At 53.8% G+C, this 22,373-nt stretch overlaps 1 protein-coding gene across 4 annotated transcripts; it reads left to right on the top strand.

Moving 5' to 3' along the window:
* Nucleotide 1: 1 nt before the first annotated feature.
* On the top strand, nt 2-17,348 carry FBXL6 (F-box and leucine rich repeat protein 6). 4 transcript variants are annotated; one of them, XM_082235683.1, is made up of 10 exons: nt 2-72; nt 1,774-2,355; nt 2,610-2,765; nt 2,954-3,017; nt 3,677-3,808; nt 3,960-4,067; nt 5,958-6,071; nt 7,553-7,784; nt 15,712-15,961; nt 16,871-17,348. In XM_082235683.1, the coding sequence occupies exons 2-10, from the start codon at nt 1,826-1,828 to the stop codon at nt 17,037-17,039; spliced, it is 1,755 nt and encodes a 584-aa protein (XP_082091809.1). In that variant the 5' UTR covers nt 2-72; nt 1,774-1,825; the 3' UTR covers nt 17,040-17,348. The 4 variants fall into 4 exon arrangements, with proteins under 4 accessions (XP_082091809.1, XP_082091812.1, XP_082091811.1 ...); XM_082235686.1 differs by lacking the exon at nt 2-72 and adding an exon at nt 787-809; XM_082235685.1 differs by lacking the exon at nt 2-72 and adding an exon at nt 948-1,045.
* The last annotated feature ends 5,025 nt before the right edge of the window (nt 17,349-22,373 follow it).

Raw genomic sequence — 22,373 nt, 5'->3', positions numbered from 1 at the left:
CCGGAAGCCCCGCCCCTTCCTCCCGGAGCCCCGCCCCGGCTGAGGGGACGCGGCGGAAGCCCCGCGGGCCAGGTAAGCGCGCGGCGTGCCTCTGCTCGGCCCCTGTCCCGGCATCCCCCGCGACGACGGCTCCTTCCCACAATGCCCCGCGCCCCCACCCTCCCGCCGCCTTCCCAGGCTCCTCCGCGCAGCCGCCTTCCCACAATGCCCCGCGGCGCCTTGGCCTTGGTCGCTCCCCTCAGGAGCAGCCCAGCCCCTCCGCGGCTCTTTCCCAGCATCCCCTGCGCCTTCCCACAATGCCCCGCGGCGGCCTTGACCAGGAAGCCAAGGGAGCAGCTCCTCCTTCCCAGAGTCCTCCGGGCTCCCTTACTCCATCTCTGAGGGGCTGTGGGAAACAAAAGCTGCCCTTTCCCCCTTATGGGGTGTCCAAGAGGCCCTATAGACAGTGGCGTAGCGTGGGGGGTGCAGGGGGGGCCGGCCGCAACATCTGGGGGTTAGGGTTAGGGGGCGCAAATTACTTGCCTTGCCCCGGGTGCTGACAACCCACGCTACGCCACTGCCTATAGAGTCCTTTGTAGGTTCTCCATCGATCAGAGAAAATAACAGACCAGTCAGAGAATATTGAGAAGCAAAGCAGCTAGTAAGCCTGATCTTTATTGATCTGTTGCAACAGGGTCCTCTCTCACCACCCGAAGGAGGGAGGAGGACCCAGAACCAAGGCGTGCCCGCCCCTAAATAGCCATTTTAAATTCCCTGCCCTGGAGCTCAAGACCACCCCCCACAAACATCATACCTACGTCACAGAAGAGGTGGTCTACAGCAGAAATTTGAATGTTGTTGTTTTTCCTGTCTGCCAGGTTATCTGATAATGCCTTATCTCCTTGCCTTTTCGGTAGTGTGGCCATTCCTTTGAGATGGCGATTACCCAATTCCTGAGACAATGGGAAGGTTCCCGCACCCCCTCCCTCCTTGCAGAGAAAACATTTGGTCAGCTGGGGATTCAAAATGGTTTCAGGAAGTTCTCCCTGTGCTGCTCCAGACATTGGTACATTTATGAACATTTATTATATATATATGACCTTAAAAGTGTTATAGCAGGGCCAAACTCCCCAGCACCTGGCTCCGTTGGCAGCTGTGATTTCCCCAGCCAAAGCAAGAAGAGGCTGAGCGTTGATGGCAGGAGTGGAGGGACGGGGCTTGGGTGAGGCAGTGCCTGGGCACCAGGGGAAGAAGAAGAGGGTACTTGAGCTGCTCTCTCATGCCCTGTAGGCATTTATTATTATTATTAATAATAATAATACCCTGCCCATCTGGCTGGGCTTCCCCAGCCACTCCATTGGCATTCGGCAGGAAAGGGGCCTCTGGAAGACGGCTCCAGCCCGCTTGTGCCCTGGCAGCAGGAAGTCTGTAATCCTCAGTGGTTCAGGTGTGGCCATAATAAAGAAGGGGGTGGCTTCTTGCTCTAGGCAAGGCTGGTCAGAGTCAGACCTTAGACTTCCTTGAATGTAGAGAAGATTCTAGTTGCAAATAGGAGCTGTGAGGTGGAAGGCCCCAGCTCAGCTGAGCCATAAGCTCATGATGTGGCCTTAAGCAAGTGCCATGGACATGTGTGTGTTTGTGTACACACACACAACGTGGGAATAATGAGACTTACTGAAATAGTACATTTCAAGGACTTGGATAACTTAGGGGAAAGAACTGTATAACCACCAGGTGTATATAAACTCTATTATCCCTTCTTGCCACAATGGTTGTTCTTTCACGTTTCCCCAGGAAGAATTCACTGGACACCCCCTTATGATCCACCATAAATGAGAAGGCCAGCATGGATGAGAAGCCTGGAGGGAGTGAGCTGTCTCCAGGGCTGCCCCCCGGCTCTCTGCGACGGGTTCCCCGCAAGAGGGGGGCAGAAGTGAGTGGGAAGACGGGGCATGCCGGCCAGGCCCCAGCAAAGAAGAAGAAGAAGGCAGCTCGCAAAGCCCCTCGGAGAGTTGCCCCTCATTACCTTGTGCACGAGACGGACAATGACATGCTGCTGATAGTTTCCAATGTGGAGGAGGCACGACAGCGGCCGCTCCGGAAAGTGCCCAAGAAGAAAGGGAAGCAGAAGCAGCAGCAGAAGAAGAAGGGATTGACGAAGCAGGCAACGCACGGGAGGAAACGCGTAAAAGGAGAGACTTTGGCAAACCGGCATGTGGCTGGTGAGGATCAAGGAGAAGAAAGCAAGAAAGCACTCCCCCTCAGCACCCAGCCAGCAACTGGAAGTTCCTGGGGCGAGTGCCTCCCAGTGGAGATCCTGGTCCAGATATTCCACCATGTTGTGGCATCGGAAGGCTCAGTGCCGTTCCTCTGTAGGTAAATGGAGCGCTGGGGCCACAGCCAAGGGGCAGGGAAGCATCTTGCCTGAGGAGAAGCAGGAGGTCCCACAGAGCAGCCTTTGTCAACCTGGTGCTGGACTGTGCTGTGTGGGCTGGGACTGATGGGAGTTGTAGTCCCAAACATCTGGAGGGCACCAGCTTGGCAAAGGCAGCCCTAGAGCATGCATTATTTTGCCAGATACTCGCAGTGGCCCTGTGAGACGTGACAGTCATTGCTGGTTTTCTCTCTAGGGTGGCCCGCGTGTGCCGTCTCTGGTATGGAGCAGCTTCCAACCCTGTGCTTTGGCAGAAGGTGACTGTTGGCCACTGCTGGGTTGCCCCAGGCCAGAAACATGCTGTTCTAGAGAAGAAAGTCCTAGACACAATGGGGTGGCTGGTTGCCAACCGGTGAGTATTTGCTTTTCTTTGTGGGGGATACAGTCTTTGTATGTGAGGAGCATAAGTCACCTGCCAGATTTCACCCCCTTTTCTTGGGCAGTGACTCTGTGGCTTCCCTATCCGTCTCCCTGCTCCTCTGGAGCCTATATGCATCAGGTCCGGAACGCGGAATCATTTTATGCGCTTGCTCCTTGCAGGTTTTCTCACCTCCGAGACTTTGCTCTTTGCCACTGGAAAAGCCACGTGCCTTTTGTCCTGAAGGTGGGTGAGGCTACTGCAATCTTAAGCCTTTTTAAAGGTAAAGGTAAAGGGACCCCTGACCATTAGGTCCAGTCCTGGCCGACTCTGGGGTTGGGGCGCTCATCTCGCTTTACTGGCCAAGGGAGCCGGCATACAGCTTCCGGGTCATGTGGCCAGCAGGACTAAGCTGCTTCTGGTGAACCAGAGCAGCGCACGGAAACGCCGTTTACCTTCCCTCCAGAACTCTACCTATTTATCTACTTGCACTTTGACGTGCTTTCTTTTTTTTAATGATATTTATTGAAATTTTGCAGACAATAAAAGGTTACAAAATAAAAAATAAAAAAATTAAGAAAAACCTGCTTTCGAACTGCTAGGTTGACAGGAGCAGGGACCGAGCAGCGGGAGCTCACCCTGTCACAGGGATTTGAACCGCCAACCTTCTGATCGGCAAGTCCTAGGCTCTGTAGTTTAACCCACAGCGCCATCCGCGTCCTTTTTACTGGCATGCAAAAACCCGAATTTTGGAAGCGGGCAAAAGATGCAAAACAAGACAACCGCTACCGTTTTGTTTAATTTTTGTGATACAGTGCTGTGTTTTTCCGTAATGTGTAGAACACCTTGACACCTGAAGATATCTTCTGCCAGCTAATCTCCCTTTCCTGTCCTGGACTATTTAGGCAATTGGCAAATCCTGCCCACTCCTTGCATCTCTCAAGCTGTCCCATTGCCGCGGGGTGACCACGGAGTCTCTGTGCACACTGGCTGGATGCTGCCTGCAACTGGAAAGCCTGAACTTGCAGAATTCTCAGGTGAGTGGTGGCTGTGCTCAGCAACTGCAAGGTAGTGTCTCAAGGAGAGGGCAGAGTTCCTGGATCCCACTGCCTTCTCTTGTAGATGTTCAGCTGCAGATTGGTTGCACTATTGAGCTCCATAACCGATGTCTCTCTTCTGCGTTTCCAGGTTGACCCTTCGGCCGTGGTCAGCTTTCTGGAAGCTGCTGGCTCTCGGATCCGCCATTTATGGTTAACGTACAGCAGCCGGCTGAATGCCATTTTTTCTGTGCTTTTGGTAAACTTAGCTGAAACCCCATGGAGGGATTGGCTTGTCACAGAATAACTATTGTAAACAATCTGAGGGCAGCTCACAAATGATGGAGTTAGCGTGGGTTCATAGTGCATTTAGTTCAGCCCCCTGGGACTCAGTACAGGACATGCAGAACTGAAACACCCCCAGCAGATGCAATCCTTAGGCTGCGCTTGAAAACCTTTCCATTTTTTGGAAAGAAAGTGCTTTGCAGTCTCTCGTTCAGTTGGCCTCATAGTAGCACTTTTGTTCCTAAGGTTAGGGTTGGAGAGAGAGTGTGGTCCAAGGGGCAGAGCCTTGGATCTGGAAGAACCAAGGTAATAGAATTGCTTATCCAATGGACTCTCAGGCTCATATTGCATTTGTCATGTGCCTCTCTTCCTGGGTGGCCAACTCCACAGAGTTGTAAAGACTGGTGAGGGGGCGCAATGTGCACAAAAACTTTGCCCGTTAGGAGTATTGTATAAAAATGTAATGATTTTAATGATGTGTAGTTCAAGTACTGCAGCTCACATCCAAAAAGGAAGTCTCTTAAGGACTACACTCTGGAGGTTTTGTGGTGCATATTTTTTCAGTTTGTTCAGCTTGAGGATGTGAAAAAGATCCTAGGAAAGTTTGAGGCAAACCACCCGAATGCTTGACTCTTGTCCACCTTAGCAGCTTAAAGCATTTAGTTTATCCAAGCCCCCCTCCCATGAACTTGTCAATGGAAACAGTGGGTGTAAATGTATTTATTCTTAAACTGGGAATTGGGGGGAGGGGCGCAGAGGCTGCATCTCCCATCAACCCTAACCATTGGCCATGTGGCTGAAGCCAATGGGAGTTGGATGTCCAACATCTGGTGTGCCACAAGTTAAATAAAAAGGTGCCAGAATGGGATTGACTAAATGGGTTCACAAGCTAGGAAATGTCTCTTTATCATAAGGGGAGGTACCGGAGAAGAAAGTTGTGAACCCTTATTCTTTTTGAGCTGCAGTTTCCGGCCCCAGTTCAAAATGCTGTTTTTTACTTCTAATCATGTACAACCTCTGGAATGAATTAAGTTCGTAACTAGAGGTACCACTGTATTAAGAAGAGCTTTGGTTCAGGGTGTCTGAAGGAACACTTCCTGGCATATGGTAATATAATAATAATAATAATAATAATAATAATAATAATAATAATAATTTTATTATTTATACCCCGCACATCTTGCTGGGTTTCCCCAGCCACTCTGGGCGGCTTCCAACAGAACACTAAAATACAATAACCTATTAAACATTAAAAGCTTCCCTAAACAGGGCTGCCTTCAGATGTTATTTTTCTCTTTGACATCTGGTGGGAGGGCATTCCACACAGCAGGTGCCACTACCGAGAAGGCCCTCTGCCTGGTTCCCTGTAACTTGGCTTCTCTCAGGGAGGGAACTGCCAGAAGGCCCTCGGCGCTGGACCTCAGTGTCCAGGCAGAATGATGGGGTGGAGACGCTCGTTCAGGTCTACTGGGCCAAGGCTGTTTAGGGCTTTAAAGGTCAATACCATCACTTTGAATTGTGCTCGGAAACGTACTGGGAGCCGATGTAGGTCTTTCAGGACTGGTGTTATGTGGTCTCGGCAGCCGTGCCCAGTCACCAGTCTAGCTGCCGCATTCTGGATTAGTTGTAGTTTCCGGGTCACCTTCAAAGGTAGCCCCACATAGAGCGCATTGCAGTAGTCCAAGCGAGACTGATCACCTGCTGAGATCTTTAGAGAAAGCTTGACTTCATACCCCACTGTTGTCTGAGGCTAGGCTGGTGGGCATGCAGGATCAGACCTTCTCATGGAATCTAGGTTTTAACTAGTCCTGCTGGATCCCAGGGCCATTTTCGGTTGTCATTGATATCTGACTTTTCTTTCCAGAATGGCAGCTGCCCAGAACTGCAGCTTCTAGAGGTGAACACAGAGATAGAGCAAAGTACACAGCACTTCCAGCTTCCGATTGAACAGCTTCAAGTAGCTTGTCCACAGCTGCAGGTGTGTCTGGATTAACTGGGGTTGTGGGGCTGCCTTCTCTTCTTCTGAGATGTATAACAGGGAGACCTTGGAGCACCCCACAGTCGCCTAACCTTGACTCCCTTGGGTTCAGGTCGGGGGTCACAAGCAAGAGACTTCAGCCAGGCCAGGGAAATACCGTATTTTTGGCACCATAGGGCGCACCTAGTTTTTAGAGGAGGAAAACACACAAAAAAATATTCTGAATCAAATGTTGCACTAAACTATTTAAAGCAGCAAAGCGGGCGGCTCCTGTCCGCTTTGCTGCTTTAAACTGAGCCTCAGAGGAGGGTAGGAAGGGGAACCATGGCTTATCTAAGTCCAGTTAATAATGGCCATCGAGATTAGCCTGGCCATCTCAGTGGAAATCTGGGGAGGCTGGGGTGGGCTTTCCAGTGGTCAAAGTGTGGTTGTGTCTTCCTGCCCGGCATCTATTTCCTGCCCTCTTTCCCCCCTGCACCCCCGCACCCTGCTTCGAGGGAAGGAAGCGGAGCCATGGATCCTCTGCTCGCAACTGCAGTGGATTCCCTCCACTTTGAAGCAGGAAAGTGGAAGAGGAGCTGCTTACACGAGTGTAAGCTGCTCCCCTCCCACTTTGCTGCTTCAAAGGGAGCCCAGGAGGAGGGAATCCGCTGCAGCTTCCCCCACCTCCCGGAGAGCCCGCAGAAGCCGTGAGCTCTTTAAAGGGGCTGTGTGGTTTCTCCTGGCTTCTCTGGGAATCCACTGCAGCTTCCCCCACCTCCTGCAAAACCGGCAGAAGCCACTAGCTTTTTGAAGGGGCTGCGCGGCTTCTGGCTTTTCTGGGAGGTGGGGGGGGGATTCCCCCACCTCCCGCAAAACCGGCAGAAGCCGCCAGCTCTTTAAAGGGGCTGTGTGGTTTCTCCTGGCTTTTCTGGGAGGTGGGGGAAGCTGCAGCGGATTCCCTCCTCACTTTTTTCCTCCTGGGGAAAAGCCCGCAAGAGCACACAAAGCTTGTGTGCGGCTCTTGGGGGCTTTTCCCACCTGCCTCCCCCCTGCATTCGCTCCATAGGATGCACACACATTTTCCCTTGCTTTTTAGGAGGGAAAAAAGTGCGTCCTATGGTGCGAAAAATACGGTAGCTCTGTATCGTATGCGAGTGAGTGAATGGTTTGGTAATGTGCAGCGGAGACTCTTTGTCTTTGCTTTGTGGTATGGGGAGGCAAGCCTGGGGGGGTGGGGGAGGTCTCCCCCCTTCCAATTATCCGGTAACAGATGGCGTGGCTTGGCTTTCTTGCTTGAGTCACCTGGAGTTTTTAACCGCTCCACAGATGCACGGTGGGTGTGGCTTTATTTGTTGGTATGTCTGAGAGAGGAACTCATGCGGGAAGATTCTCCCTCGGGGCCGGGATTTGGGTTTGGTGTCTCCTTGCCCTGTGGCTGATGAGTAACTCAGAGCTGAGGGCTGCCCTCCTCACCCTCCTGTTCTGCTTGTTCCTTCCAGGTCTTGCGCTTGCTCAACCTCATCTGCTACCCAAAGCCCATTCCCCGCTCGGCTCCCACTTCCCCTGGCTTCCCGCAGCTGCAGGAGCTGTGCCTGGCCACAACCTCTTTCTCCTTTGTCGACGACAGCATGCTGAAACGGATCCTGTGCACTTCGAGCCGACTCCGTGTGCTCGACCTGCGCGGCTGCTTCCGTGTCACCCCCAAGGGGTTGGAGCTGCTGCCCTGTCCAGGTGGGTGTGGAAGGATCTGTCGCCTCTGTGTTTTCTAGGCCACTTTCTGGGCAGCCTAGTCATCATCATCATCCCATCACTCATGCTCATTGTCAGAGTTGCTTCCAGATCCTAGCTCACAGAGGATCACGCTAGCCAGCGATCATTAAATAAAAGTCTTTATTGAGTTACAGTCTGCATCCTCAAGCTGCTGCGTGCAACGCTACGTCTTATGCTTAGATCGGCGAAGCTCCGTCTGAGTCTCCGCCCCTTGTGCACCAACTTAATATCCTAGCCCTGCTCCACCTTTTCCGCCTGACAGTTCTCCTCTGGGTCCCTCTGCCCCCCGGGGTCTCTTCCTTCCGGGATTCTTCTGACGCTGACCCCCCGGACCCTTCTGTCTCCTTGCGCCGGGCTTTAGGACCTGGCTCCCTTTCCGGGCTGCCTACTGCGCCACCTTCCTGTGCATTTGAACTTGGCGCGCGCGCCCAACCTTCCACTTTCCGTCTAACCGTCTCTTCGCTCCCCGATGGAGGTGTGGCCACTCCTGACTCGTGCCCTCCCTCCTGTTGTGAGCTGCCAGCGCTTGATCCCTGGCGCCCTTCCTCATCCCTGCTCTCTGGCGGTGACGCTGGTCCCGATTTCCAACTGCTCCCCTCTGAGTCCCCTCTGGCTCTATCTTCCTGGGGTGTCCCCCTAGTCTCCCCCCTTGCCCTGGCCACTGGTGCTCCTTTTTGTGAATCTTCTGATTCACTGGAAAGACTCGGAGATCTCGGGTCGTCGTCATCACTCATCTTTTCTTCTGCCTCCTCCCCCTCGCTCTCTGTTTCCTCCCTTGCCCTCGCCTCTGCTCCTGAACCCCTGACATCCATCCCCCCCTCGAAGCCCCCTCTTCCCCCCTCCCCGCCTTCCGGTGCGGGAGCTGGGTGCTGCCGTGTCAAGGGGACGAATGTCGGGTACAGTTCGCTTCCCGTGGCGGGCCTCCATCTGAAGTCTTCCGGTTCTTCCTCCCTGCTCTCGTCGACGACGGTCACCTCTGCTTCCATCTCTGTGCCGCCGTGCTCGAAACCCTGGTCGTCCCCGAAAACGTCCATGTCCGTCTCTCCCTCGCTTCCTTCTGGAGGCGTTGCTCGTCCTGGACCCTCCAGCCACTTTCTGCGCCACTGCTCCTCTGGTCGATCATCCCACCAATACGAGGGTTCTGAAGCAGATCCCGAGGGCGACCCCTCCGGGGAACTGGCGTCTCGTGTCGGTTCCTCATCCGAGTCGAACCCCCGGAACGTGCTGGCTGAAAGCGTGGGCGTGAAAAGCCAGTCGTCGAAAAAGTCCGCTGGCATTGGCCTATGTGGGAAGAGGGCATGAAACTCTTCCTTGAGCAGAGGTTCGTCTAAAGCGTAGCCCGGCACCCAGCTGTTGGCACTGGCCGGGGTGCCCTCCTTAGCGAGAAGGTATTCTACCCCCTCTTCCCCCCATCTGGAGTCCAGAATCTCCGTGACTTCGTTGATGCGCACCTCCTGTGCCACTCCCCGTTGCCCGGTTCCCTCTCGGAGCGGACTCGGCGCTGTTCCTGGTTCCTGAAACCTGTGCGGTGCCTTGTAGGGAGTGAGCACCGATCTGTGGAACACCGGATGCATCCTGGAACCCTCCGGAAGCGCCAGCCTGAAAGCCACCGGGTTGACCTGCTCTTCGACTTGGTAGGGCCCCAGTTGCTTATGCCCTAGTTTCTTCTTGGCCAACGACCTGGCCGGCACTGCGTGGGCTGCTAACCAGACCCAGTCTCCCACATGGATCTCTTCGCCAACCCTTCTGTGTTTGTCTGCCTGCACCTTGTATGCGTGTTTGGCCAGCTCCAGGTGCCGCCGCAGCTGATCGTGGACCTCCTGCAACTCCGACGCGAACGCATCTGCTGTCTGCGGCTCCCCCTCCACCATTCTTTCCAGTCCCGGGAAGGTTCTGGGGTGCCTCCCGTTGTTGGCGAAGAACGGCGTGACCCCCGTGGACACGTGCTTCGTGTTGTTGTAGGCGAACTCGGCGAGCGGCAGGTAATCCACCCACGTAGCAGGCTGTTGATTCGCATAGCATCTCAGGTACTGCTGCATGATGGCATTGACCCGCTCCACTTGCCCGTTGGTCTGCGGGTGTCTCGCCGACGCCAGGTTGATCTTGACGTTTAGGAAGCCCATCAGCTTCTGCCAGAAATTCGAGATGAACTGCCGCCCGCGGTCGGACAGAATAGACCGTGGCAGACCGTGAACCTTGAACACGTGGTCTATGAACAGTTTGGCGGTTTGTTCCGCCGTGGCCACCTTCGCACACGGGATGAAATGTGCCATCTTGGAGAACAAGTCCACCACCACCAGCACGGCCGTCTTGCCCCTCGAGCTGGGCAGATCCGTGACGAAATCCAGGGCGACTCTCTCCCATGGTTCGACCGGAGTTTGCAGCGGTTCCAACAGTCCGGCCGGCGGTCTGTGCACTGGTTTGGCCCTCTGGCAGGTGTCGCACCTCGCCACGTAGTCCGCGACCTCCCCTCTCATTCCGGGCCACCAGAAATCCCTGGCGACTAATTCCACCGTCTTCTCCTTGCCAAAGTGCCCGGCAGTGGGCGCGTCGTGCAGCTGATGCAGTACCTTGGCGCGAAGTTCGTCTCCCGGCACGTAGATGGCCCCTTTACGGATGAGCAATCCATCTCTCAGCTGGAACCCATCGGTCGCCGCCGTGCCCCTTTGCATCTCAGCCATCTTTGCTTGCGCGAAGGAGTCATTCTGCAACGCTTGTCGCACCGCCTCCAGGTCCACTGTCGCCGCAGCGCACGCCCACACTGTTGGCGCGAAGATGTGCATGGCGGCCGCTGGCGTGGCGTCCTCCAGATACTGTGGCTTACGGGATAGCGCGTCCGCCATGATGTTGGTGTCCCCCGGGACATACTCTATTCGGAAGTCGAAATTCGCAAAGAACTCAGCCCAACGTATCTGCCTCTGGTTCAGGAACTGTGCCGTGCGCCAGTGCTCCAGATTCTTGTGGTCCGTGCAGACCTGCACCGTGTGCTTGGCTCCAATCAGGAAGTGCCTCCATGCTTTGAACGCTGCATGAATAGCCAGCAACTCCCTGTCCCAGATGGTGTAATTCTGTTCGGACTTGCTGAGCTTCCTGGAGTAAAACGCTCCGGGCCTCCAAACCCCCTGCGGGTCCTTCTGCAGCAGGACTGCTCCGACGGCCCTGTCCGAGGCGTCTGTCTTGACCCTCATCGGCCTGCTGGGGTCGACATGCAGCAGTTGCTCTTCCGACGCGAAGAGACGTTTGAGTGCCTGAAAGGACCGCTCCGCCTGCTCCGTCCAGATGAACTTCTTTTTCTTGGAGCTAAGCGTGTCCGTGATGGCCGCTGTCTGCATAGCGAAGCCTTTGATGAACTTGCGATAGAAGTTCGCGAAGCCGACAAATCGTTGGACCTCCTTCCGGTTGCGTGGGCTTTTCCAATCCAACACCGCTCGAACCTTGGCGCTGTCCATGGCGAGCCCCTTGTCAGACAACTTGTAGCCCAGGAAATCCACCTCCGTTACGTCGAATTGGCACTTCTCCAGCTTGGTGTAGAGCCTATGTTGCTGTAGCCTGCTCAGCACTTCCCTGACGTGTCTGTCATGCTCCTGCTGCGATTCCGAAAAGATCAGGATGTCATCCAAGAAACAGACGCACGTTTTGTAGAGGAGTCCCGCCAGCACGTGATGCATGAAAGCTTGAAAAACGTGGGAGCCATTTTGCAATCCAAAAGGCATAACTCTATATTCGTAGGTGCCCAGGGGCGTGAACATGGCTGTCTTCCACTCATCTCCTTCCCGCATGCGAATGAGGTTGTACGCCCCTCGCAGGTCCAACTTGGTGAACACGCTGCCCTTGCGTACTTTTGCGAGTAGGTCGTCGATTCGGGGCATGGGGAAGTCCGATGGCTTGGTCACACTGTTCAAAATGCGGTAGTCCACCACGAGTCTTTTTTGGGGCGTGTCTCGCTTCTTAACAAAGAATACCGGACTGCCCCCCGCTGCCCTGGACTCTCGGATGAAACCGCGCTCCAAATTATGATCTATGAACTCTTTGAGTTCCTGCAGTTCGTCCTCAGACATGGAATACAGCTTCCCTTTGGGCAGCGCTGCCCCCGGCAGCAGGTCAATCTTGCAGTCATATGGTCTGTGGGGGGGTAGCCTGTCTGCCTCCTTCTCGCAGAAAACCTCCAAAAATTCTGCGTACTTGTGGGGAATCGCTTGCAGCGTGCCTAGCAGCAGCTGTGACTCCTCTTGCTCCCCTTCCTGCCGGGGCATGATGCAGTGTTCAGCACAAAAGGAAGAGCCGAAGGTCAGCTGCCTCTGGTACCAAGCCAGCGTCGGGCTGTGCTTGTCCAGCCAACTCATGCCCAATACAATAGGCGTGTCCGAGAGTTGAGTGACGTTGAAGCTGATGATTTCCTTGTGATTTCCAAGCCGCAGCACCATAGGTGGCGTCTGCTTCACCACTTGCCCCCCTAGCAGCTCCCTGCCATCCACCGTGACAACCTGCAGGGGCAGCGTGGCAGGCAGCAACTGTATAGCGTGCCGGTCGACAAAGTCCTGCCCTATGAAGTCTGCATTGCTTCCCGAGTCGACGGTGATTGGCACGTCCATGGTGATTCCATTGGGTAGCTGGAGCGATGCGGTGAGCCTCACTACTGGCTTGGGCGGGAGGGGGTCCATGGGCGGTAAATTCCCTGGGGACTGCTTCACTGACACGTCTGGCTGGGCCCCAGTGCCTCTTCCTCCAGCCAGACATCGTCGTTTCCCTGCTGTGGTTCTCCTTGCTGCGTTGCTGCAGTCACCATTGCCGAAGCTGCAGTGTGCTTGTGGAGCCTCCGGGGACACTCTTTCGCCATATGCCCTGGATCCTCGCAGATATAACACTTCCTGTTCCCTCTAGGAGGCTTCGCTTTCACTGCTGCCTGTGCTAGGGCTCTGGCTGCTGACTGAGCCCTTGCACTCCCAACCTCCATCGGTTCCACCCCTCCCCCTGTTGGAGGCGTGGATTGCGCACGCGCTGCTTCTCTGGGAAGGAAGGAGGAGCCCCTGGCTGGTTCGCGCCCGCTGCGCCCTTCTTCCCTGCTCCACGGACGTTCTTCCAGCCGCACCCCCACCGCCAGTGCCCTCTGAACGATCTCCTGCGTGGTCCGGGGTCTCTCCCCCCTCGCAATCTCATCTTTAACCGAGCTGTGCAAGCCCTCCCAAAAAAGGTCTCTGACAGGAGCCGAATCTCTGTCCCATTCCAGGGCACTGACCAAAGCGAAAAAGCGGGCATGGTACTGCCTTACGCTGGCCCTCCCTTGCCTTAGTCCATGCACCTCCTTCCGGGCAAGATCCACGTCAATGCTTGATAAAAAACACCCATCCATCGCTTTAATAAAGACGTCCGCATTTTGGAGCGCAGGATCCTTATCTCTCCACAAATTGCGCAGCCATGCTTTTGCGTCTCCATGCAAATGGGACATGACGAACCCCACTTTCTCTTGTTCATCTCTAAAGTCTTTGTGCAGTAGTTGCAGTGCACACATTACGTCTGCTCTAAAGTTGGGGTACTGTTGCAAATTCCCATCGAAGTGAGAGACCAGACCGCCTGTGCGTCTCCCCAACCCAATCCCCTCTGGTTTGGGTGTCTGTTGCCCTTGCTTCGTAAGCACGTCCAACCTGACCTGGAGATCCCTGTAGGCGGCAGTTGCGTCCTCCTCTCTCTTCCGGGATGCCAGCGCCTCGGCATTCAGTCGTGATACTGCTTCTCTGAGTTCCGCTATTTGCTGTTCAGCCATCATATTGTCTGCCGTTCGTGAGCTCGCTTGTAGGCACCCGCTTTCTCTCCTCTCCGCGAGGCCGTGGATGCCCACAATTTGATGGGACGGAGCTTACTGTCAGGGTTGCTTCCAGATCCTAGCTCACAGAGGATCACGCTAGCCAGCGATCATTAAATAAAAGTCTTTATTGAGTTACAGTCTGCATCCTCAAGCTGCTGCGTGCAACGCTACGTCTTATGCTTAGATCGGCGAAGCTCCGTCTGAGTCTCCGCCCCTTGTGCACCAACTTAATATCCTAGCCCTGCTCCACCTTTTCCGCCTGACAGTTCTCCTCTGGGTCCCTCTGCCCCCCGGGGTCTCTTCCTTCCGGGATTCTTCTGACGCTGACCCCCCGGACCCTTCTGTCTCCTTGCGCCGGGCTTTAGGACCTGGCTCCCTTTCCGGGCTGCCTACTGCGCCACCTTCCTGTGCATTTGAACTTGGCGCGCGCGCCCAACCTTCCACTTTCCGTCTAACCGTCTCTTCGCTCCCCGATGGAGGTGTGGCCACTCCTGACTCGTGCCCTCCCTCCTGTTGTGAGCTGCCAGCGCTTGATCCCTGGCGCCCTTCCTCATCCCTGCTCTCTGGCGGTGACGCTGGTCCCGATTTCCAACTGCTCCCCTCTGAGTCCCCTCTGGCTCTATCTTCCTGGGGTGTCCCCCTAGTCTCCCCCCTTGCCCTGGCCACTGGTGCTCCTTTTTGTGAATCTTCTGATTCACTGGAAAGACTCGGAGATCTCGGGTCGTCGTCATCACTCATCTTTTCTTCTGCCTCCTCCCCCTCGCTCTCTGTTTCCTCCCTTGCCCTCGCCTCTGCTCCTGAACCCCTGACACTCATACTTACCTTTCTTGGCAAATCTGCTTGTTTAAAGCAGGGCCTGGCTCGGTCATTTGTAGCATGTGGTTTGGGACTCCTCCTTTTAGGAGCTCCCTTAGGCTGAGTTGGATCATTACCTAATACTGCTGGGCTGCTGCCTGAGGGAATAAGGTCTCCTCTTCAATGTGGGTGCCTTGTTTGTGGAGGAAGCTGAGCCTTCCCCCTATGCGTCCATTATCTCTGTGCAGCCATCCTTTCAGGCATTTATTCCCCCCAAAGATAAAAGAACTCAGCGAGGGGAAAGGGGAGTTTGTATGCAAAACCGCAGTGAAGTAAATTGTGTGTGTGGAGCACACAGCTCTGCTGTTGTCGTGTGTCGTTTCAGAGTTCTTAGGCACATGAAGTTGAGACTACACAGATCTTGGGTGTAGGGAGGTCCCCTTGGCCCTTAGCAGAGTTGTCCGGCCTGCAGTTTATGGCAAGAGGATGGTACATGGGATTTTTAGAAGTTATCTAAAACAGGACTGCCCCAGTCAAAAGCAGTGGCAGTAGCGATGATATTTCATAGAATCGTAGAATCATAGAGTTGGAAGAGACCACAAGGGCCATCGAGTCCAACCCCCTGCCAAGCAGGAAACACCATCAGAGCACTCCTGACATATGGTTGTCAAGCCTCTGCTTAAAGACCTCCAAAGAAGGAGACTCCACCACACTCCTTGGCAGCAAATTCCACTGTCGAACAGCTCTTACTGTCAGGAAGTTCTTCCTAATGTTTAGGTGGAATCTTCTTTCTTGTAGTTTGGATCCATTGCTCCGTGTCCGCTTCTCTGGAGCAGCAGAAAACAACCTTTCTCCCTCCTCTATGTGACATCCTTTTATATAGTTGAACATGGCTATCATATCACCCCTTAACCTCCTCTTCTCCAGGCTAAACATGCCCAGCTCCCTTAGCCGTTCCTCATAAGGCATCGTTTCCAGGCCTTTGACCATTTTGGTTGCCCTCCTCTGGACACGTTCCAGTTTGTCAGTGTCCTTCTTGAACTGTGGTGCCTAGAACTGGACACAGTACTCCAGGTGAGGTCTGACCAGAGCAGAATACAGTGGCACTATTACTTCCCTTGATAAGTGAAACATGGCTGTATCACTGGATAATGAGTTTGGCCTTCCAGCCCTGTTTGGTGTAAGATGCATCCCCGTGGCGGTTGTATCCTGTGGTTTTATTACTTAATCATTGCACGTTTCCTTGTTGTCACTACGCTTATCCCTCCTGACGCCAGCTGTCTTCCGCAGACCTAGAGCAGCTCTACCTGGGCCTGTACTGTAGTGCCAGCCACCTGCACCTGCCCCTCCAAGGCAGCCCCCTCATCACCTGGAAGTGGAACCACAGCTTGAGAGAGCTGGATCTGACCGGCCAGAGCTTCAGCGAAAGTGATCTGGAGCAAGCAATGGCTGCCTTCACTCAGGGAGACAGCGCCAGAGGGGAGCCAGTCCTGCGCTCCCTCAACCTCACAGGAACCAAGGCTGCCCTCCATACAGTCAGGTGAGCTGCGGGGGTTTCCCCTCATATCATCTTTTCCCCTCCTCCAACCCAGCTCTCTTCAACTCTTGAAGAAAACAATGTGGGGGCCACTTATATACTACTTGGGTGCTACCTTCCTTAGAGGAAAGGTGAGAATCTTTGGACAGAACCACTCCTGGGCTGTGTCTTGCTACTGTTGAATATATCTATATAATCATTTCATATCCATAATCCTTCAAAGTAAAAACAAGCAAACAATTTCACTGTGGCTTAAAACATACATCTTAATAATTTTTTAAGAAAATAAAACAGCAATAGTCAAAAACAGTTTCATCACTATTTGGATCTTTGGTGAAATGAAAACACCCTCTGTCTGGTGCTGAAAGACAGCAGCGTAGATGACTGCCAGCAGTACAAAAGCAGAGGCGGTGGATTTCTTCTGGTTTGTGTAGGATTATGGTTAGACCAAAAAGTAGCAAGTGCCACTCACAACATGACCTCTGCTGAATGTTGCTCCCTGTGCTGGCTCCGGTTTGCCTGGCAGGCAAGTCTACCTTGGGAATGCCCAGACCCACCACAGTCCATTGGCTTGAGCTCCAGGCCCGGCAGAATTCACTTGTTGGCAGGCCTGGCCCGAATAATGGCTGCTTTTCAGGCCAGCTTTCCCACCCACAAGCCCCCTGTCCCCGATGGGACGGAAGCCACATTCCCGAGTACTTGGGAGGAACTTTGCACTATTTTCACATTTATGGAATCTCTTGTTTTCAATCCATTTGGGACATTTTGGTGTTTCCTCCTGTTACTGACCTTTATATTACGAGTGGCCTTGTGATAATCTAATGTTTTGCCAATTCCCCACACCAGCAAGGTTGAGAGGGAGCAAGCAAGGTGCACTGCTTAACCTTGATCTCCTTTCCTTCTCCCCATAAGCACCCTGATTGCCAGCTGCCCTGCTCTCAGCTACCTCAACCTGTCATCCTGCCGCCATTTGCCACGGGGCATGAAGAAGGTGTACCGGGGTTACGCTGAAATCCGGCAGTGTCTGCAGCAGCTCCTGACCAGCTCGGAAGAGCCAGCCGCACCAGGAGATGCCTCATAGCAGCTGCCTCATCAGGAATACCGTAATAGAGGATCAGTTCTGTCTCTCCTTGCCTCAGCAGGCCAAGTTCCTGTCCTTTTCGGCACCGACACCTTTCCCAGGGGGGTCTTACACCTTCCTCAAGGCAGCAGAGGTGCAGGATCTGTCCCTTGCAAGGAGAAAAGAGACTGTGATGTTCTGGCTGCACTTCTGGGAGGGGAAACATTCTAGTTGCTCTGTCCCCACCTTTTTTGTAACTTATTTCTGTTGTCTTTTCTATTGTTTGTAGCTCCAAACTCTACCAGAATAAAAGAGTTTTGTTTTTTTTAATTTGCACAGTGGGTGTGACTCTGTGTTCTCTCTGGGCCTGGGTTGTAGAAAGCTGGTTGCTCAAACAGGAGTTATCCAGCAACTTCCGGATGTTTTCTTATCCTTGCACCTGGACCCCCTAAAAATACTTTGTCCAATCTAGACTAGGAAGATAAGGGGGAGCTGCTATTCGTAACATCTGGGGGAAGTTGCTGCCATTGAACGTTGACTTGTTTTGCCTACCCATGTCAGGGATGTGATTTAGAAGATCCTTGTCAGGGGATGATTAGCTGCTTGTGCTTAAAATTGTGCCCCCTCAGAGTTTGTGCGGCTCCACAAACCTCTGTGTGTGACAGAGCTCCTCAGACATGTCTGCTCTAGTCACTAGTAGAGTCTGACAGTGGCTGCCTGCGGAAGCGTTTCCAGCAAAGAAGCTCCTTAACGGAAATGCGTCTCCTGGACTCACGACGTGGCAGCTTCCGGCGAAGTATGGGTCTCCCTACAGTTGCTTCTGACACCTCCCCGCTATTTTCGCTGGACGTGTCTCTCACCCCTTTCTCTCCCCTGCTGTTTCCTGCCTTGGCTGCTGCGTCTCTCTCAGCATTACTGAGATCCTCCTCCAGAGACCCCTCGCTCCCCCTGCTGGTCCCTGCTTTGGCTGCTGACTCTCTCCCAGTCTCTGGGAGCCCTACCAACTCCCTTTCCTCTGATGTCAGTTCCCTGACATCCACCTCCCCTCCAGGGCCCCCTTCCCCCCCGCCCCTACTCTCTCCTCTGGGCGGTGAGGAGCTAAAACCCCGAAAAGAATCCTCTTCATCTTCAGACGTCTCCAACATTTCCCTCCATCGGTCTTCGTTCCGGCTCGCTGAATCCTCCTCCGCCTCGGAATCAGAGAACCCCTCCAACTCTTCTTCTTCGTCGGTGGTGGCGAAGTATTCCCTCCGGAACCTCGCCACTGGCTGAGGTTTACGAGGGAATCTCTGATGAAAAGTTTCTATCAAAACCTCGTCATCTACATCCTCTGCCATGACCCAGGTGTTTTCCGACTCCGGCTCCCCTTCCCACATTACCAAATACTCTACTTGATCTCCCTTCCACCTGGAATCGAGAATCTCCGCTACATGGTAGCTGTGTTCCTTTTCCTCCATAGCTGGTCCCCTATTGACCCTCCCTTCTCTGTCCCCTTTATACGGTGACAGCAACGACCTGTGGAACACTGGGTGCAGCTTCATGTGGTTCGGTAACCGGAGTCTGAAAGCCACTGGGTTGACCTGCTGCGTGACTTCAAATGGGCCCAGCCTTTTGGGTCTTAACTTCTTACAACCCCCTTTGAATGGTAACCCTTGGGTGGACAGCCACACCTGGTCCCCCACCCTAATGCTTTCCCCTTCCCTTCTGGTTTTGTCTGCCTGCCTCTTATATTCCTCCTTAGCCCTGTTTAAGTTAAGTTGGAGCTGGCGATGGATCGCTTCCATTTCTTCAACGAACTGTTCTGCAGCTGGAACGCTCCAGTTCTCCCCTCCCCCCCTGGGAAGGCTCGGGGATGACACCCGTGATTAGCCAAAAAGGGGCTCATCCCCGTGGACACGTTCTCTGCATTGTTGTAGGCAAATTCTGCCAACGCCAGCTTCTCCACCCAATCATTCTCTCTGTCATTCACATAACACCTCAAATATTGCTGGAGGACACCATTAGCTCTTTCCGCCTGCCCGTTGGTTTCGGGATGACGGGCAGTTGAGAAATTCACCTCTACATGCAATAAGCTCATGAGCTTCCTCCAGAACCTGGAAGTAAATTGTTTCCCTCGGTCAGAAACCACCCTCAAGGGGGCGCCATGCAGCCTAAACACATTTTCCACAAACAATTTAGCGGTTTCTTCCGCTGTGACCGCATGTGAGCAGGCTATAAAGTGGGCCATCTTGGTTAACAGGTCTACCACAACCATGATGGCTGTTTTCCCTCTGGACCTTGGCAGATCAGTCATGAAATCTATTGCCACTGCCTCCCATGGCCTTTCCGGCGTGGGTAGTGGTTCTAATAAACCTGCCGGTGCCCGCCTCTCCCCCTTGGCTCGTTGGCATTGGTCACACCCTCTCACATACTCCCGCACATCTTCCCTGACCTTGGGCCACCAGAATTCCCTGGTAACCAGCCACATGGTTTTGTGTTGCCCAAAATGCCCTGCTGTGGGGCTATCGTGCAGTTGCTTGAGTACCTTTTCCCTCAATTCCCCTTCAGGTATATATAACGCTCCCTTGTAGTACAACGCCCCGTTTCTCTCCTCAAAACCCCCGGGTTTGTCTCCCTCCCTCCTGAGACCCCTGAGTTTGTCCTGGGCGTATTCATCCTGCACCGTTCCCTCTACCAGTTCCCTTTGCCCCACCAATGCCGCCCCACACACCCAGCGGTCCTCTGGAATGACATGGGTCTCTTCGGGTGCACCCTCCCCCTCCAAATATTCAGGTTTGCGTGAGAGAGCATCCGCCCTAACGTTCTCTGGGCCTGGCACGTAACAAATCTCAAAGTTAAATTTGGAGAACTCCTGGGCCCATCTCAACTGCCGTTGGTTGAGCACTCGCGCAGTTCTCCAATACTCTAGATTCTTATGGTCCGTGCACACTTGCACCTTATGTTGTGCACCAATTAGCAGGTGCCTCCATCTCCGGAAAGCCTCATGAATCGCAAGAAGTTCCCGGTCGTACACCGTGTAGTTCCTCTCGGATTTGTTCAGCTTTCGCGAAAAGAAGGCACACGGTCGCCACTCTGACTCCTCCTTCCCCGGCTGCAGAAGAAGCACCGCCCCTATGGCTCTGTCAGAAGCGTCTGTTTCGACCCTCAGCTTTTTTTGTAAATCCACATGCAGAAGTTGTTCATCAGAGGCGAAGGCCCTTTTCAGTTCCTCAAACGCTCGCTCCGCCTCCGCCGTCCAAACAAACTTCTTTTTACTGCTGAGACAGTCCGTGATGGGCGCCGTCAGGTGGGCGAAGTTTCGGATGAACTTACGATAAAAGTTTCCAAACCCTAGGAACCTCTGCACATCCTTCTTGGTTTTGGGTGTTTTCCATTCCAGCACTGCTTGAACCTTGCCGGGGTCCATGGCCAACCCCTTGTCTGACAAGCGGTACCCCAGGAATTCCACCTCCTTGGTATGAAACTGACACTTCTCCAGTTTCACCCACAGCCTGTTGGCTTGCAGCCTGCTCAACACTTCTCTGACGTCTCTCACATGTTGCTCCTCATTCTCCGAATACACCAACACATCATCTAGGAAGGCCACGCAATTCTTGTAGAGCAAAGGCCCCAGTACGTGGTTCATGAAGGCTTGAAAACACGCGGAGCCTGTTTGTAATCCAAAAGGCATAACGAGGTATTCAAATGCCCCCAAAGGGGTGAACATGGTGGTTTTCCATTCATCCCCTTTCCTTATACGTATCAGGTTGTACGCCCCCCTTAGGTCCAGCTTTGTAAAAATCTTTCCTTTCCGCACCCTGGTCAAAATATCATCAATCCTGGGCATAGGAAAAGCCGCCGGCTCTGTCACTGCATTTAACCGCCTGAAATCACATACAAGTCTCGGCTTGTCCGTGTGCTTTTTATCCACAAAAAACACTGGGCTACCCCCCGCTGCTTTGGACTCTCTGATGAAGCCTCTCTTCAGGTTCTTGTCAATGAACTCTCGCAGCTCCTGCATTTCTCTGTCTGACATGGCATACAACTTGCCTACAGGAAGCTGTGCTCCAGGGAGTAAATTGATCTGGCAATCAAAGGGCCTATGCGGGGGTAGTTGGTCAGCTTCCTTCTCGCTGAACACGTCGCTGAGATCAGCATACTGTGGTGGCACCTTCCCCTTCTCCATTACTTCAGTCCCTGCCAGGGTGGCTTGGGCCCCTGCTGACCCCTTTCCCCCCCTGCAGTGTTCTAAGCAATGTGCTGAACCGAAGGAAACCACTCTTTGATGCCAGCCCACCAGCGGATCATGTAGGGCTAGCCAGCTCATTCCCAAAATAATGGGAGCGCCTCCCAAGGTGGCCACATTAAACGCTATCAGTTCTGTGTGCCTTGCCACCCTCATTATCATTGGGACGGTCTGCAAGCTGATTCCTCCTCCCAACAATTCCCTGCCATCGATCGTGGTCACCTGCAGGGGGTTGCTTAAAGGGATCGTCTGTATCTGGTGTTCAGCAGCAAACTCCTTGCTCATAAAATTGCAGGAGCTGCCTGAGTCCAACAGCGCCTTTATTTTTAGGGGGTGTCCATTTTGCAGCTCTAGCGACACTTCAATCACTAGAGCAGGTCGAGGAGCTTCTGGCACGGGCACTTTCACTGCTCTTTGGCCTGGCTGCAGTGCCCTGACGGTGGCAACCAGGCGTTGGCTTTTACCTGCTCCGTTTCTCCCTGCTCTCCCCCCTCAACAGCTCCCACCATCCCTTGCCATTCCTTCCTCTGGGGGCAGACTCTGGCAAAGTGGCCTGGCTGTTGGCAGAGATAGCATTTCCGGGCTCCTTTTCCCTCCTTCTTAGCCCCCTCACTGGGCTTTGAAACTGCACGCGCGCGGGCTGTTCCGATTTCCATCGGCTCTGCCGGCGGGAAAGCTGGCTCAGGAATGTCTGGAATGCGGAACTCCTTCCAACGTTCCCCTCTCCCTTCCCGCCTCTCCAAGGCTCTTGCCTCCTGGCGCGCTCCAATGGTCAGCGCAGATTTGGTCAGCTGATCCATAGACACCGCCCTGGGGCTCCGGGACAGCTCGTCTTTCACAGCCGAAGAAAGACCTTCTTCAAATAGCATCTGAATGGGTGCCGCCGATAAATCCCACCCCAATCTGTGAATCAGCATGGTAAATTCAGTCCAGTACTCACGGACAGATCTGCTTCCCTGCTTGCAAGCCATTAGCTGTCTGCGCACCACCCCTTCCTCAATATCGCTGGAAAACATGATATCCATTGCACGAAAGAACTTCATAGTGTCCTTTAGGATATCATTGTGCGTTGCCATCAGGGGTCGAACCCAGTCTCGCGCCCCCTTCTCAAGATGCCCAATTACGAAAGC

This window comes from Podarcis vaucheri (genome assembly GCF_965113315.1).
Source record: "Podarcis vaucheri genome assembly, chromosome: 8".
Lineage (NCBI taxonomy): Eukaryota > Metazoa > Chordata > Lepidosauria > Squamata > Lacertidae > Podarcis > Podarcis vaucheri.
The sequence above is the reverse complement of the archived record's forward strand: the minus strand, read 5'-3'. Positions and strand labels throughout refer to the sequence as shown.

What these genes read in the sequence shown, in the direction of transcription:
- FBXL6 (XM_082235683.1), top strand. Translation starts at nt 1,826, where the DNA reads ATGGATGAGAAGCCTGGAGGGAGTGAGCTGTCTCCAGGGCTGCCCCCC. An exon ending in TAGCTTGTCCACAGCTGCAG is followed by an intron (nt 6,072 to 7,552) that starts GTGTGTCTGGAT and finishes TGTTCCTTCCAG; the next exon opens with GTCTTGCGCTTGCTCAACCT. An exon ending in GGAGCTGCTGCCCTGTCCAG is followed by an intron (nt 7,785 to 15,711) that starts GTGGGTGTGGAA and finishes TGTCTTCCGCAG; the next exon opens with ACCTAGAGCAGCTCTACCTG.